This window comes from Bombyx mori, chromosome 5 (genome assembly GCF_030269925.1).
Source record: "Bombyx mori chromosome 5, ASM3026992v2".
NCBI lineage: Eukaryota > Metazoa > Arthropoda > Insecta > Lepidoptera > Bombycidae > Bombyx > Bombyx mori.
In genome coordinates this window covers 15,091,308-15,107,379 of record NC_085111.1, presented here as the reverse complement: position 1 = coordinate 15,107,379, position 16,072 = coordinate 15,091,308, and the positions used below count along the sequence as shown (strand labels likewise).

Genomic DNA, 16,072 nt, shown 5'->3' with positions numbered 1-16,072 from the left:
GAAAAAAAAAAGAATATAGTGAAAAACTTAAATGACTTATATTATCTGTGTATGAGTAGCGTAAAGTAGTATAGATAAAAATATCGAACATACGTATGCGCGTGTGGTAGGAGAAATTGTGCATGTGATGTAGTTAAAATGAATAAAATACAATTAAAACTTGATAAAGAATTTGTATGTGAGAAATTGGCATGTGTTAGACAAAACGATAGTTGAACAAAATGAGTTGATTGTATTTACTTGTGGTAATAGTTCTTAATAATAATGCTGTAAGCTACCTTGCGATTTAGTTGTATAGGAAGGTAGGAAAAGAAATATTAATAATAAAATCAACATACATTTTCGGAACTCATAGAATTCATGCAAAGTATTCTTAAACTGTACTTTATGTCAGAAGTCAATTACAGTGGCGTTGATTATTTAAAAATATTTTTAACTACTACTTATAAACGAAAATATACCGTAAAAAACCGGATATCCGTCGTTTTTCGTCTCTAAACTAGATTCAAAATAATTTAAAAAAAGAGTATGTAAGTGTTCTCAACTAGTGATATATATATGTTGCCGTAGGATATATTTATGAAGATAACGTTTTTATTGCAGCGCGGCCAACATTCCTAAACTTGAATTTGAACCTGAACTCACTGCGACTGCAGACGCCGAACAAGTGTACGTCCTAACGATATTGTAGTGTCACTAGTTTGGCTTCATTATTTTTTCCTTACAATTTTTTTTTTGGTTCGAATCATTGTAAATGTCACCGAGACTCGTGATGTTAATAGGTTTTCAAATGAAACGGCAGTTCGAATTTATAATTAAATTCCTTCATTGTTTCAATTGAATGAATAGAATTGATTCATTCATCATTCGATTGAATTCATTGTTGACCTAGTTCATGACAAGAAAAATACTAGACAAAAAATTATGTTTAATACTGTTTTATTTGAAAACTGTTAAAATAGTTTTTTTATTTTGTTCGTTGTCCGTTGCGGGCTCGCACGCGTTTCGTATACGTACTATTGGCGTTCACGTTTTCAGGTGCAATTTTGAAATGAAAAGTCGAGTGGCGTATATGGTTATTTTTATTTGCAACATTTTATCGTTAAAGCTAGTTGTGTTTTTAGATTGGCATGATATTGAAACATCGAATTCGGAGCAAGTAGTTAGTCTCAAAATAAAAATCTTTCATATATAGTTTCGTCATAGGTGATTATTGATATGTTACTGGAGTTCTTGTTAATTTCGAATTTTAAAAAACAAACAAAAACACAAGCCTGGGATCTAGGACTGAAATATTTAAAATTATTCTGAAGAAAAAAAAAAAACCATAAAAAGAATGTGCACGCTCACCAAATCGTAGAATATCAAGACTACCCTTTTTATAAAAAAGCAAGACCGAGTCCAAAAACCAATGATCCTTTGGCTTACATTTGCTTCTTTACCTTATTGTATGTATAAATACAAGTACTAATAATATACATATCTTTATTAATTATATCATATTATAATTAATTCTTTTGAATATACTGTTTATAAGTATCATTTATATTTATCAAAAATAAATAATTCATAAGTAAATTTTATTTATATCATAATTCTATCTGCATTCATACTAAATATTTGATCACTAAAAAGAAAATTAAAATCTCTATTAATTTGTTTTTCTATGAAGTCATAGAAATGTTTTTGATGTAATTAAATCAGCATCATCCTTTATTCATTCTCAAACTCGTTGGAATAAAAAGGAGTATAAACCAATAAAGAAATGGAACATAAACATTATGTCAAAATGTTGGTGCAAAATTAATATTGTAATTTACGCTTATTTTTTAGACACAATAAAGTGAAATTCAATTTTCATCGGACACAATTTCAATCTCAATTTGATTACAAATTTACGTTTCATTATTATTTATTTTTTACACTTTATGTAAAATTTACATTGGCCGACTTAATGCCTAAGGCATTCTCTACCAGTCAACCAAAGGTAGTGCAGTAAATAGTGGTAGGTGCAATGAAATTTATATTAAGTTACAAATATACACAAAAAGAGAAAATATATGATGAGGCCGTCGGCGCAAAAGTGGCCTAAGCTTATCATAGTTAGTATGAAGGCAATTAGGTTTGAATTTTCATGAATTTGAATTTGAGTAGGCAAAAAAACAATACGCGCAAAATTAATGTTTACAAAGCTATTTGTTACCTATGGGTGAAAGTATGGGTAGGCCGGTTTTGCATCAAATTTTTAAATAAATTCCAATATACGTCATAGAGGCATGAATATAAAAAATTGTGGGTTAGGCCACTTTTGCCTCGACAGCCTCATGTATACAATTATTATTATTAGCCATCGTAGTGAAGTTATTTTACAAATGTAGCAGCATCACCGGCCAGCGGCAAGCTTGGGTTACGCATGACGACGCTGCACGAGGAGCCGGGCAGGAGGAACGACGAGGACTCTCATTCCGAACCGGAATCAGCTCCTTTGGATGAACTCACCACGCCTCGATCATCGGTAAATTTTGCTTAAAGTATTTCTATATAAACCTAACATTGTACCGTTATCCCGTATTCAGTTTGACGGTAACATTTAGGTTTGGTCATTTACTGAGTTACAATATTATAATATACAAGTGACCTGATATAACCTTAGTGAATATTGATCTGTCTGAATAAAATTCCTCTGCTTTCGAATTGTTTTTAATGGTTCAGTGATCTGTAAATTTTAAGAACAACAAGGAATTTCCATTCACGTTACATTTTGGAAATGACAAACAATAGAAACAAACCATTCAGATCGGGTGAATAATATCACGACCGATCTCATGTTATTGGACCCCTCAAACATCACAACGTGTATGCCGCCATCCAAATTGACCCTTATGACAATCAAATAGTAATTCGAAGAAATCGACTGACTCGGTGGTGTAGTAGTTAGTGCCCCTAACTGTTGCGCCGAGGGTCGTGGGTTCGATTCCCGCATCGAGTAAATATTCGTGTGATGAACAAGTTTGTTTGCTTTTTGTCTGGGCGTTTATTATCTATATATGTATATATCTAAAGGTATATATATGTATGTAGTATATCAGTCTGGTACCCATAATACAGGGAATCCTAATTTGGGGCCGGATGACCGTGCGTGATTTGTTTCCAATTATTATAATTATTCAAATTATCTTCGGTAACGCTGTCTAGTCAGGATTCGCGTAAGTAGTACTGATAGGTAATGTAACTCCCAAGCCGCACCGTTAGTATGTCCTGAGTGGTCTTTTGCTAAACCTGTTGCTTGTTACAGCGCACGCGGTCTCGCGCGTCGTCCCGCGGCTTCCTGCCGACGTCGAAGACCCTCGACTCTCTGCACGAGCTGGCCTGCGAGCGAGCGCCCAACAAGAACTCTCCGTCCATATCGTCCAGTGGCTACGGTACGTTCTCTTACAGATTGCAACACTAATGACCCAATGAATTACTCGTTGGAGTTTTTACTGGTGGTAGGACCTCTTGTGAGTCCACGCGGGCAGGTACCACCACCCTGCCTATTTCTGCCGTGAAGCAGTAATGCGTTTCGGTTTGAAGGGTGGGGCAGCCGTTGTAACTATACTTGAGACCTTAGAACTTATATCTCAAGGTGAGTGGCGCATTTACATTGTAGATGTCTATAGGCTCCAGTAACCACTTAACACCAGGTGGGCTTTGAGCTAGTCCACTCATCTAAGCAAAAAAAATATGTTAATCGTACACTGAACTAGTAAGATCTTCTAGCTGTCGAAATTCGACCATCATCATCATCATCTTAGGCCTTACAGCTTAGGGTGGGCCTTAGCCTGGTTCAGTATGTCTCTCCATTATATAATTCTCCAGAAATTCGACCGCAATTCCTAAAAATGTACATTCATTTTGTGTATTAACATTTTCGCTTGTAAATATGGATACTGTTTCCGTTTTCCATTGGTAACCCTAAAGCTCCCTTCAAAATATAAAAAATTAAAAACATATTCGGTTTACAAAAAGCTACTGAACTGGAGCAAAAGACACTATACTGTTTTGTCTTTTACTATTTATGTATATGTAGGTATCGATGAAGTCGGCTGTAATTTTCTAATACTGTTAACAGGTTCACAAGCGGTGTCATCCACCAATCTAACAAACGACGACACTCTGTCCATCCGGAGCATGTCTGTCGATGACACTCCAGACTTTGACAAATCCATGGATTACACAAACTTGAGCCGAACGAAGAACTCTATGGTCGGACTTCGCAATGAGATCACCGAGCTCAGAAACGACATAAATGATCTAAAAAACGACATAGTCGAGTCCAAGAATGAACTCGAAGATGCGACTTTTGCCAAGACTCCAGTGCTGACTCCCGGCTCGAGGAACCGGATCAATCCGTTCCTGAGGGATTGCGAGGATGCCGTTAAAGAAGAGAGTAAGGACCAGCTTGTGGATCCATTGGGATCCATACCAGTTGAGAACGCAGTGCTGTCTAGTCAAACGAAGAGCCCAGAACCGGTACAAGTCAACGGTGAAGTGTCTCATGATAATTCTTTCGGTAGGTTTTTGTCAATTGCTTATGTGAAATAACATTTAATAATTTTTATAGATGATCAGACTTAGTATTAATAAGTTGCTGGAGCCCATAGAAATCACATGGTGAATGTCACCATCCTCCATTAAGACATCGGCTGTTTGTGGGGATTGTATATGTGGGGGACGCAATGGGGTGAAGTTATGAGATTTTTTTGTGTCCTTTTGGGTTGAAATATGTAAAATTGATGGTTTATTAACCGTTTAGCATTTGTGAAAATGCAAACTATGGAGAAAATAAAATAAAGAAGATGGGTGTAACTGTTTTGTGTTCATTAAAGTCTCAGTAATTTTCCACCATTTTACTGAGAGATCATTAGTTCGGATTATTAGGACAGCTGGTTACGTTCCTTTTAATTTTATTAAATTTCATCCCTTTATCAATTTCTAAAATGTCTTTCACTGTTTAGGTGAAGCAGAAACAGAGTCTGTGAGCTCGGAGCCGTCGAGTCACGAAGCGGAGCGGAGCCGCGAGGCGTCGTCGGTGGGGGAGAGCGACTCGGCCTCGCTGGGCGCGGACGGCCCCGTGGTGAAGCCGCAGCTGCCCGCCGGCAAGCTGGTGCGGCGCCGCACGGGGGGCGGGCGGGCGGCGCGCGGGCCCGCCCTGCGCCCGCGCTCCATGCACGAGACCTCGTCCGCCTCCATGCTGTCTAGCTCGCCGGCTTCCTCTACGGAAAGAATTGGAGAGGGTATGTACATTAATAACTATGTTAAGGTTTATACTTCTTTTAAGGAATTAATCTTAGTCAATTTTTTAGAACTCCAACTATAATTTAAGACCTTTCTTTTTCTATTACCCTTGTCCAGTGACCGACGACTTTGAGGGGAAGTTCTTCCACGACAACTCGAAATACCCAGTAGACCGATGGTTTTAATGTGCATATTAGGATTTTTTTTTTATTGCTTAGATGGTTGCACGAGCTCACAGCCCACCTGATGTTAAGTGGTTACTGGAGCCCATGGACATCTACAACGTAAATGCGCCACCCACCTTTAGATATAAGTTCTAAGATCTCAGTATAGTTACAAGCGCTGCCCCACCCTTCAAACCGAAACGCATTACTGCTTCACGGCAGAAATAGGCAGGGTGGTGGTACCTACCCGCGCGGACCTTCAAGAGGTCCTGCCACCAGTAATTACGCAAATTATAATTTTGCGGGTTTCACTTTTATCACACGATGTTATTCCTTCACCGTGGAAGTCAATCGTGAACATTTGTTGAGTACGTAATTCATTAGGAAAATTGGTACCCGCCTGGGATTCGAACACCGGTGCATCGCTCTACACGAATGCACCGGACGTCTTATCTCTTAGGCCACGACGACCTAAAATAAAATATATATATAAAACCACAATAGGAATTAATGGTATTAGTAAGGACTCCAGAATCAGATTATTGAAAATTTTGCCGGGATTTTACATCTATATTTTTGGTTGAAATAGATAATCTGTGCCTAAAATAAAATAACATAATTGTCTGGTCTTTTTGGCGGGGACGCGAATAGTGAAGTTGTGTGATTTGTTTTTCTTTGTCTATTTAGTTTTTCTTCAGGTTTAAACGTGTAATAACCGTGATTTATTAATTCTTTAATATCTGTGAAAGTGCACAAATGTGGGAAAATGAAACAACCCGCTGAACGTAACTTCTCGGGATCCTCCAAAAAGTCCACTGAAAAAAATCTCAGTAAATGACAACCATTTTATAGAGATTATATTTCACATCATATCATTTCATCTTATTCCATTTAATTTCATCCCAATTGATTAATGTGTCAAATTAATCATCTTCATTTAATTTTCATTTCATTTCACTCCATATTGTCATTTTTCATATAAATAAATAAGAATATCAATTAAAATAAGACATGACCTAAAGGTCCTAGTTACCAGGTCATAAAATCCCTTAAAAAACATAATTGTCTCTTAGTTGTCAAGTATTCATGATACATTTGTTTACAGACGACACGTCGGAGGGCACGATCCAGCCGTGGATGACGGTGGGTGAGAGCGTCCAGCTCCGCCTGAGCACAAGCACCGGCCTCATCGCGTACACCGGGCCCACGCACTTCGCGCCCGGCACCTGGGTCGGGGTGCAACTCGACGCTCCAACGGGTTGGTACATTCATTACTCTTATTTTAATATTGAAATAAATAGTTCATCTTGTAAGTTTACTTTTTATGTAGTGTTTATTTGTATATTACTATCAATGGTAGTACTGGAGATAGTAGGAAAAGTCGCGAGTCCGCGCAAGCGGGTGCAGCTAAACTACCTAATACTACACTGATATGATAGTTTTTCCGGTTATTATGATTCGGGCCGACAACTAGTAATGATCACCGAGGACAGGATAAAATAATTTGCCAGTGTTTTAAAAATGATATAACAGATTTTAAATATCGTGTTAAATTTGTTAAATACCTAAATAATCGAACTCAAATTACACACGGTAAATTTTGATCCATTTTTAAAATAGGAATTCTTTAGTCACGTATACACTTATAGACATTTTATCATCACTTTAAGTTCACAAAAAGAAATTTGATAACAGGCAAAAACGACGGTTCGGTGGGCGGCACCCGGTACTTCGAGTGTCGGCCGCGGCACGGCATCTTCGTGCGCCCCGACAAGCTGGTGCAGGACCGCCGCGGCCGCTCCGCGCGCCAGTACGCGCACCTCGCCCGCGCCTCCAGCAAGGGTGACGCACATTCTGCAACTCTTCTCCGCACTCACCTACACACTCATTTCCACACTCATCTCCGCACTACCTCCACACTCACCTCCGCACTCACCTCCTCACTCACCTCCACACTCATCTCCGCACTTACCTGCACACTCACCTCCACACTCACCTCCACACTCCTCTCCGCACTCACCTCCGCACTCATCTCCGCACTCACCTCCGCACTCACCTCCACACTCACCTCCGCACTCACTTCCACACTTACCTCTGCATTCACCTCCACACTCAGCTCCGCACTCACCTCTGCACTCACCTCCTCACTCACCTCCACACTCAATTCCGCACTTACCTGCACACTCACCTCCGCACTCACCTCCACACTCACCTCCGCACTCACCTCCGCACTCACCTCCGCACTCACCTCCGCACTCACCTCCGCACTCACCTCCACACTCACCTCCGCACTCACCTCCACACTCACCTCCGCACTCACTTCCACACTTACCTCTGCATTCACCTCCACACTCAGCTCCGCACACACCTCCACACTCCTCTCCGCACTCACCTCCGCACTCACCTCCACGCATTACTAGCTCTACTCTACTACTAAAACCCTAACTGGGTGTGCCGTTGTTACGTATAATAAATATAATAGAAAAGCGATGTTTCTGTAGCACAAACTGTACTCCTATACGAACATGCTTTATTTGTATTTAAGTTATAGTCACTTTCGAAAAGTGGAATGTTAGTAAGTGATTGAAATTAAAATCACTAAGATTTTTAAAATAAATACACACGTTTTTAATGTCTGGACCGCAAATCGCGTTGTCCGATGACTTATGAAAACGTGCTCTTCATATTTTTTTACGTAATGAAAGAGAACATCTCGTCTCAATACTCATCAAAAATGTAATTGAAACTACATATTATTATATAGCTGATTGAGAATTCGTAGACGGTTTAAATTATTTTTAAAGTCGACACGACACAGTCGCGGCGTGGCGTCGCATCGCTTTGAATCGGTAGAATGTAGAACGCCACGTTAGAACTCGCCTGCTTCACTGTTTGTCTTCGTTTTCTAGAACGCTACCGATACACCCAGCATATTGAATACTTTCTCTACACTCAGCCTAATATAATAAATACAATATTAACTAACTGCTCCATTAACTTAGACTCATGAATTTTAATTATGTTTTTTTTTCTTCAGGGGAAGGCCTACATAACCTGCACAGGTCAAGGAGTCGCGGCGACAGTATAAACACAATCGGTAAAACCAGAAGCAAATAGACAAACGCATGTACATTCCGACGGCACGTACGTACACGTGTACGTACGTGATTGCGTACATTCCCCGTTCTACGTACATACAATCACGCAGCTCCCGTTAGCGACGACGCAATGGAAATTGGACCGAATTTAATTGGTAGTAACGTCCAAAATCGCACAGTAAACGATACATGAGCGTTCTGTACCATATGTATTAACGTCAACCAATCCGAACTTGCTGCAGTGTTCTGCGTCATCTGAGAGCGCTTTCTCGTTGGTTGATGTGAGTTTGCAGAAATAAACATTCATGTGTCGATGTTATTGTAAGTTTTGTATAATATTAGACATTTGTGTTGCTGTTTCGTAATGCGTATGGTGCTTTTATGTATTGTAGACGTTTCCATTAACTTCTGTTATTATTTAAGCTTTCTTAAACAGTTGGTACAGTTTGAACTTAGTACTTTAAATTATTTTGTTGAGTACTTGTTAACTTAGTTAAATTACTTGACTTAGTTAAATTATTAAGTTCACATTTAATTTATTATCGATCATGTTTATCTATATATTGTGATGTTTTATTATTAAGAAGCCAGTACTTTTACGTTTACCGCTTTATGCGTGTTTTTATCATGATGTTAGGAGAAACGAGAAGATCTCACTTTTATTGACTTGTTCAATAAATCGTTCGAGATTCGTCTGTCATGTTTCCGGAATGTTCGCGAATGTTGGACTAAACAAAATATATTTGACATATTCTTTGTATAATTTGCGATGTATTTTTTTTTTTATGTTTGTAAATAAATATGGAATAAGTAAACATCCATTCTATTATCGTGATTGTTTTTTTATCGGTCGCAGTGTAAATATATGGAATTATTTGTGTGTGTGTATATTATTTATTTATTTTATTGATAATTTAGAATTTATTTGAATTAATGTGATCAATCATTTTTAATAGTATAATATAATTTTGGTGACATTGTATAAAACATTATGAATTGTATAGATTTTTTTATGTAATTCGTTTTATGTATTTTTAGCTCATTGACCATACGTATTTAATTATGTAAACAAAAATTATATTTGCATAATAATTATGCATTAATATTAAACGCTAAGTAGGTTTTTGAATATGCGAAATTTTTGCTATAAATCTATTTAGAGGCCTAAATTACGAGGCGATAATTGATTTGATTGGTATTTAAGTCACGGAGAAGTTTGAACTTGCTCGTTTTACAGTATAACTTTTCACATTAAGGCATCGTACAATGTGTTGTGGAATTGTGTGAAATTGAAAAAAATTTCGTAATTTTGCAGCCGATAAGATTATTCGGTGACCGAAAAACAGTACATCAAAGTGATGTTCGTACGTGTTTATAATGTAAACTATTATCCACTCGAATTATATGAAAACGTGCAACAGTCAAATCAACGTATCAGCCTTGTATCAGTATCTTTAAAAAAAAAACTGCTCAGTACCATTCTGTATAGGATAATTAACCGCAATTGCCGATCTTGGATTGTGATAGTCTCTTGCCACGCAAAAGTAGAAAGTTTCTAAAAGTTTTTGTTTGTTTTTTAATTATTAAATAATAATTTTGACGCCCGCTTTACGCCCGATCTTTTGTGAATGTAGTCGAAATCGTCCAATGACAAATCTTCGTCCTAATAAAAGACTTTAGTACTTAGTACAGAGAGTGTCGTGATGAAACTCTGACAGCCGTAGCGTCACCATCTGCGGTGCAAGCGATAAGCGAACTACCTTGATGTACTTAAATCATTCATCATCCGAATGACGTCTCTGATTAATGTGGTGTGCTCTACTCTTAATAGAAGCGTTTAAAACAACGAATATGGTATATTTAAATTGTTAATAATTGTGTTTCGTTTTATCGCTTGCACCACACAATAATATCGATTAGGTTGTGTAGTTATATTCGGAATCGTGTAAATGTTTTTAGTCGTTCTGTAAATTATATTTAAACGAAATTGTCCTCGATTCATTATCTCCATCCATGTTCGAACAATAAATGAGAATTTCTATCTGTAATGTAGTGAATGTACGACCTTTTTCTTTTGTTTTAATGTACGGAAGGGTTCGAGTGAACGTGCCCTTCCGACGCTTCTGTGTTAAGGAGTGTTCGCATCTCTCTCTACAAAAGCGACTTTAGACTTTAGCTCACCTAACGTATATTCCCTCCTTATTAGTCGGATTAAGTACACAAAACGTATAGTTTAAAACGCCTCGTTGTTTCTAGCATAAGTGACACTTAATGGATATTTAGCCATTCACTTGCCTCGTTTCATTCAATGTATATTAACATTTAAGTTATTAGTAATAGAATAAACATGAGATATCATGCTGTTTCGAATTGTTCGCTCCAAGATTTTTGGTCAATGTCTTGGTGTTGTTCAGGCTACTTACTGACCAACCGCGTTCGTCTTAAAATGTTTCTTTGATTGAAGTCATAAATAACAGTAGGTATGTATGAAAATCAAGTTTGATAAAAATTAAAATTTTTAGACTTTCATAAAACTAAAAACATTTAAAATATTCTGCGACTTTTATTCTGAGTGTTGACTGCCGTTACAAACGTCACACGTTTCCTAAGTAACAATTTTAAAATAAATTTTTAAATAAATATATCGTCGTATGCTTTTATTAGACTGTTGTACTTAAAACATTCCATTTTAATAATTGTTTTAATTTATTTTAACAATTAATTAGTAAAAAGCAGTACGTTTTAGTGAACTTTCGATTAATTTAGATGAAAATAATGTTATAATGACTTAATTTTGCATTTTATAAAGCTTTTTTTTTTAAAGTAAATTTATAGACCGGTGTTGTATTAAAATATTTTTGGCCCTAACTAGGAAAGCTCAATGTGTAGTCGAATTTTAAAATCAATTAAAAACGTATATTATAGAGTGTGTCTTTGAAACTATCGGTGTGCTTATGTCCCGTAGAGATAGATAAGAAACGAAGAGAAACTTTGAATGCGATAAACTCAATCGAATGGACATATCCAATTATTCGTGGTTTTAAAGTACTTTGGTGATGTCTACAGCACAAGTAGAGTTTAGTGCTATCGCATTCGATACTACAAAGGGCAGGCGATCAGGTCGGCGGAGTACGCACTAGGGCTCCTAGATTTAGGCTGAATAGTGACTTTAAAAGCAGCCTTCCCGTAGGTCGATATTTAATTTAATAGAAATTAAGCTGACCATGTGCTGTGCTTTTGTTTTAAACAAATAGTTTTTAGGTAAATGAAATTATTTTTTTTTTTTTTTTTTTTGATTAATATTAATTTTTAATGAAACGTTTTGATTTATTTAATTGTCGTATTTATTGCAGTCGATTCATTACACGGAGCTTGTGACGACGTTTATGTTTCAATAAAATTGCGTCATGTTACTTGTGTAGTCAATAAGTTTGCCAGAATGTAAATTATAGTCGATCACAAATCGATTCCAATATATTTTGTTTGTGATAACGCGTATGTAGGTAGCTACTTGGATGCATAGATAGATGGTTGCGTTATATTCATTGTACACATTAATGCATAATAAAGAGATTTATTAAAAAAAATACATAGTTCACTTCCTTTAGTGGAAATATTTTTTGCCAAGTAGCAATATTTCAAGTCAACCATTGCTGTCATTATCAATAAATGTATTATAAAAGTATGTTTTAGTTTCATTTATAGGTTGTCCTTTCTTTACTTAGTTTTACTAGAATAGTATTGTAGTTTATTGGGATAGATTTTTATTTGATTAAAAATAATGAAATTGAAGAAATCCAGATAAACGACATCTAACAATCAAATTGACTTCCACGATGAAGGAATAACACCGTGTAATGAAAGTCAAACCCGCAAAATTATAATTTGCGTAATTACTGGTGGTAGGACCTCTTGTGAGTCCGCACGGGTAGGTACCACCACCCTGCCTATTTCTGCCGTGAAGCAGTAATGCGTTTCGGTTTGAAGGGTGGGGTAGCCGTTGTAACTATACTGAGACCTTAGAACTTATATTTCAAGGTGTGTGGCGCATTGGCGTTGTAGATGTCTATGGGTTCCAGTAACCACTTAACACCAGGTGGGCTGTGAGTTCGTCCACACATCTAGGCAATAAAAAAAAGACATTAATCAAAAACGTTTTTCTACGAGATGTTTTTGTGAGTGGATTGGACATCTGGTGGTAAACCTTGATCAAATTGATGGTTTGATAAGTAAACTTTTTTATAAATCGGAAATAATTTAACTAAAATCCAAATTATCGATATTCTAATAAGACCTAACGATCTCACCTGACGTGGATCTATGTGCTTAGTGGGAGCTTTTTAACTTCTCCGCTTTAGTTTCCTTCGTTTGCCGCTAGAGGCGCTGTTCCAACTCCATATTGATTTCACTTTGTCACGATCGAGTAGTTAAAAACTCGTACTAAGCACACTGATATGCCTTTGCTATTAAAAACTGATTTAATTACAAGCTTTCATGTATCGCTATAAATTCGAGAATACGTGAAGGAATTTACAGTTTGATTCATCATGTTATTTGTAATTCGATCCTCGTATCAATTCATATCCAGATATGCTGATCCTGGTGCCAATAAATCAAATCTATAGTGATCTGATCAAACAAGTCTTACCGCTCGAAGCGGCATTTTATTAAATTAAAAAAATGATTTAACATTGATTTCATTACATTACATACCTACATTAAATAGTAATAGTCTTTGAGACCTTCTTGTCGGAAGAACTCGCTCTCCCGTAGCTTGTAATACAATTATACAGTTAAATATAGATAACGTAGACATAATATTTTAATATTTAGTACATATTATATTCGTTTTTCGCGAATCGTAAAAATAATTAAAACCACATTCATTATTAAATATCGCGTTTTTTTAAAATTGTCAGTAAATTATTTCCATCGTTTCGAATACTTTGCAGTTTTCGTTGTATTTTTAATTTTTACCCATCCCCGATCCTGCGAACAGAATGGAAAGCAGTCGACGTCGCCCCAAACACGTCATTTCGGATCCTCCCGATCAATTAACGGTGCTTCTAGGTACTTCAAGCACCGGTCATAGTCTTTTGCGTCGCTTGCGACGACGGGCTCGACGAGTAAATTAACCCTCAGACACAGCCCACTGAGTTTCTCGCCGGATCTTCTTAGTGGGTCGCGTTTCCGATCTGGTGGTAGATTCTGCGAAGCACGGCTCTTGCTAGGGTTCATGTTAGCAACGTCATCAGGTTTGAGCCCCGTGAGCTCACTTACTAGTTGCGCACTCGGGAATAAACTATTGTATTTAATATAGCAGATTTATACGGTATGTCGGGTCATTCCATTTACCATATGTTTTTCCCCCACAGACATATTCGGTGGTAGCTCGTCTATGGCAACTAAATAAAATTATAATATGTATCAGTTAAAAGCATAAAAAGGATCCGATACAAACGTGTCTCACTAGTCACTATAAACACTTCAAAACTTAGGTATAAACTGTGTTATATTCTTAATTACGAAATTTAAATACCTATCGAAGGCTATTATTAATAATTATTGAAGATATTAGGTATATTAAGTCGAATAAAGGAAGCGAGAGCCGTTAGTTTTTATTTAGATTTATAACTCGCGTGATGTCTAAGTACGAAATTTGCATGCCGCGATTTATACGGTAAGGTTTGAGCAAACGTAAATTTGTTTCATAAAATGATACGATCACGAACTTTTGTCTTTACGTAATCAGATGTTAAGGGTTTGAAAGTTAAAAGAATTAACACGTGTAAAATTTCAGTTGACGTTTTGTTAGTTAGGTTGTAGTGGAAAATAAAATATCAATTTTTTTATTGTGTTATAACGTAGGTTAGTATGTTATTATTGTTTGTACATCGTAGAAAATGTAGTTCGTATACGTAGATCTAACTATCAGTTTGGAGCACTGTCCAGTAAAGATTAAACGTTACAACGGTCAATATGGTTTGGTCAAGTTCGGTTATGGATATATCAGTATAGGTTAGGGTAAATTGGTGATGTTTTAACCCACAGTGTGTTTTAACACATCCCACTGAGTGGTGGTAGATTCTGCGAAGCACTGTTCTTGCTAGGGCCAGTGCAACAACACCTCCGGCTTGAGCCCCGAGAGATCACCTACACTCTAGGGCAGAGGTTCCCAAACTTATTTTGTCTCCTGCCCACTTCGAGAATAAATTATTTTCTAGCGCCCCCATTTTTCCACCCACTTAAAACCACTATAGCGAGAGCTCAGTCGGTGTCTAAGAGTCCTTCTAGATGAAATTACAAATTGCCTTCAATACTCTACACACCGCCCCCATTTTTTTTCTGGGTCTCTTACCGTCCCCCTTTAGGCCTGCAGTGCCCACAAGGGGGCGTAATCACCCACTTTGGGAAAGGCTGCTCTAGGGTAATGCAGATATAGCCTCTTAAGGCTATCAGCATAGGTAAAAAAAGGTGTTGAAGAAAATCCGCTAAAACTTACGTTTTGGGGCATTGTTCAACAGCCTGAAAGGTAACGACAGCTGACCTTATTCTTGGGCGACGTCGCGCGAGTGTCATCTCGCCGTCGGGCGGCGGGGCGGTGCTGCGGCCGCCTGGTACGCGCTTTGCTCACTTATGTTCCAGTACGGTCTGAAGAAAAAATATTTACTGAAAAATGTTGTTTTACTCAAGTCAAAATGTTATTTAATAAGCGGTGTTATAACAGAGTATAACAGAGTCAACAGTCAAGCTCCTTCTTCGTGGTAAAATTTACTAATGGCCATTCAAAAGGTCATTCTCAATTTTGTAGGTTTATCATTAGTTTTTTATTTATTTATTGCTTAGGTGGGTGGACAAGTTTACGAACAATCTGATATTGATAACCGGAATTTATAGACATTTACAACGTTAATGCCACCACCTACTTTGAGGTAAAGTCTACGGTCACAGTTTTAACAGCTGCCTCACCCTTTAAACCGAGGCGTATTACTGCTTCTCGGCAGAAATAGGCGGGATGGTGGTACCTACCCATGTGGACTCACAAGAGGTCCTACCACTAGTAATTAGGTAAATTATAATTTTGCGGGTTTGATTTTTACTACACTATGTTATTCCTTTAACATGGAAGTCAATCGTGAACATTGGTAAGTACGTATTTCCTTAGAAAACTTGGTATCCGCCCGCGGGATTCGAACTCCGGTACATCGCAAGATACGAATGCATTGGACGTTTTATCCTTTAGGCAACGACGACCACAAAACCTTGAAGGGTATCAATTTATTCTACTGTCAAGAATAATACGTACATACGCCCAGTTTTAAGCTACAAAAGAAGTATGTAAACATTGTATTGAAGTTCTTAAAGTTAATGTATAGATACGTTCATACAAACATAGTTTGCAAAAATCAAATTAATATAAAACGCAATACATCGATTTAATGCTCCGAATACCTTGAACATTCATGAGAACTAATGAGTCTATTTTATATAGCTAAACGTCTAAGTAGAAAAGTTTTTTCTGCCATCTGCCAA

At 37.2% G+C, this 16,072-nt stretch overlaps 1 protein-coding gene and 1 non-coding gene across 8 annotated transcripts in view; one reads left to right on the top strand and one right to left on the bottom strand.

Annotated features, from left to right (window-relative positions):
• LOC101743647 (kinesin-like protein KIF13B) overlaps positions 1-12,224 on the top strand; it is a 144,974-nt gene extending 132,750 nt beyond the window's left edge. For 5 of the 7 annotated variants that reach the window (XM_038011164.2, XM_062668768.1, XM_062668767.1 and 2 more), the window contains 8 exons: positions 604-669; positions 2,379-2,515; positions 3,296-3,422; positions 4,112-4,552; positions 4,998-5,276; positions 6,547-6,699; positions 7,137-7,283; positions 8,479-12,224. In XM_038011164.2, coding sequence (XP_037867092.1) covers positions 604-669; positions 2,379-2,515; positions 3,296-3,422; positions 4,112-4,552; positions 4,998-5,276; positions 6,547-6,699; positions 7,137-7,283; positions 8,479-8,558 — 1,430 coding nt within the window. In that variant the 3' untranslated portion in view covers positions 8,559-12,224. The remainder of the gene's footprint in view (positions 1-603; positions 670-2,378; positions 2,516-3,295; positions 3,423-4,111; positions 4,553-4,997; positions 5,277-6,546; positions 6,700-7,136; positions 7,284-8,478) is intronic. The other 2 variants (XM_062668770.1, XM_062668769.1) reach the window with 2 other exon arrangements.
• On the bottom strand, positions 2,889-2,999 carry Mir3392 (microRNA mir-3392). The gene has a single exon (NR_107669.1). It is a non-coding gene; the product is annotated as a microRNA mir-3392 (primary transcript).
• Positions 12,225-16,072: the final 3,848 nt, after the last annotated feature.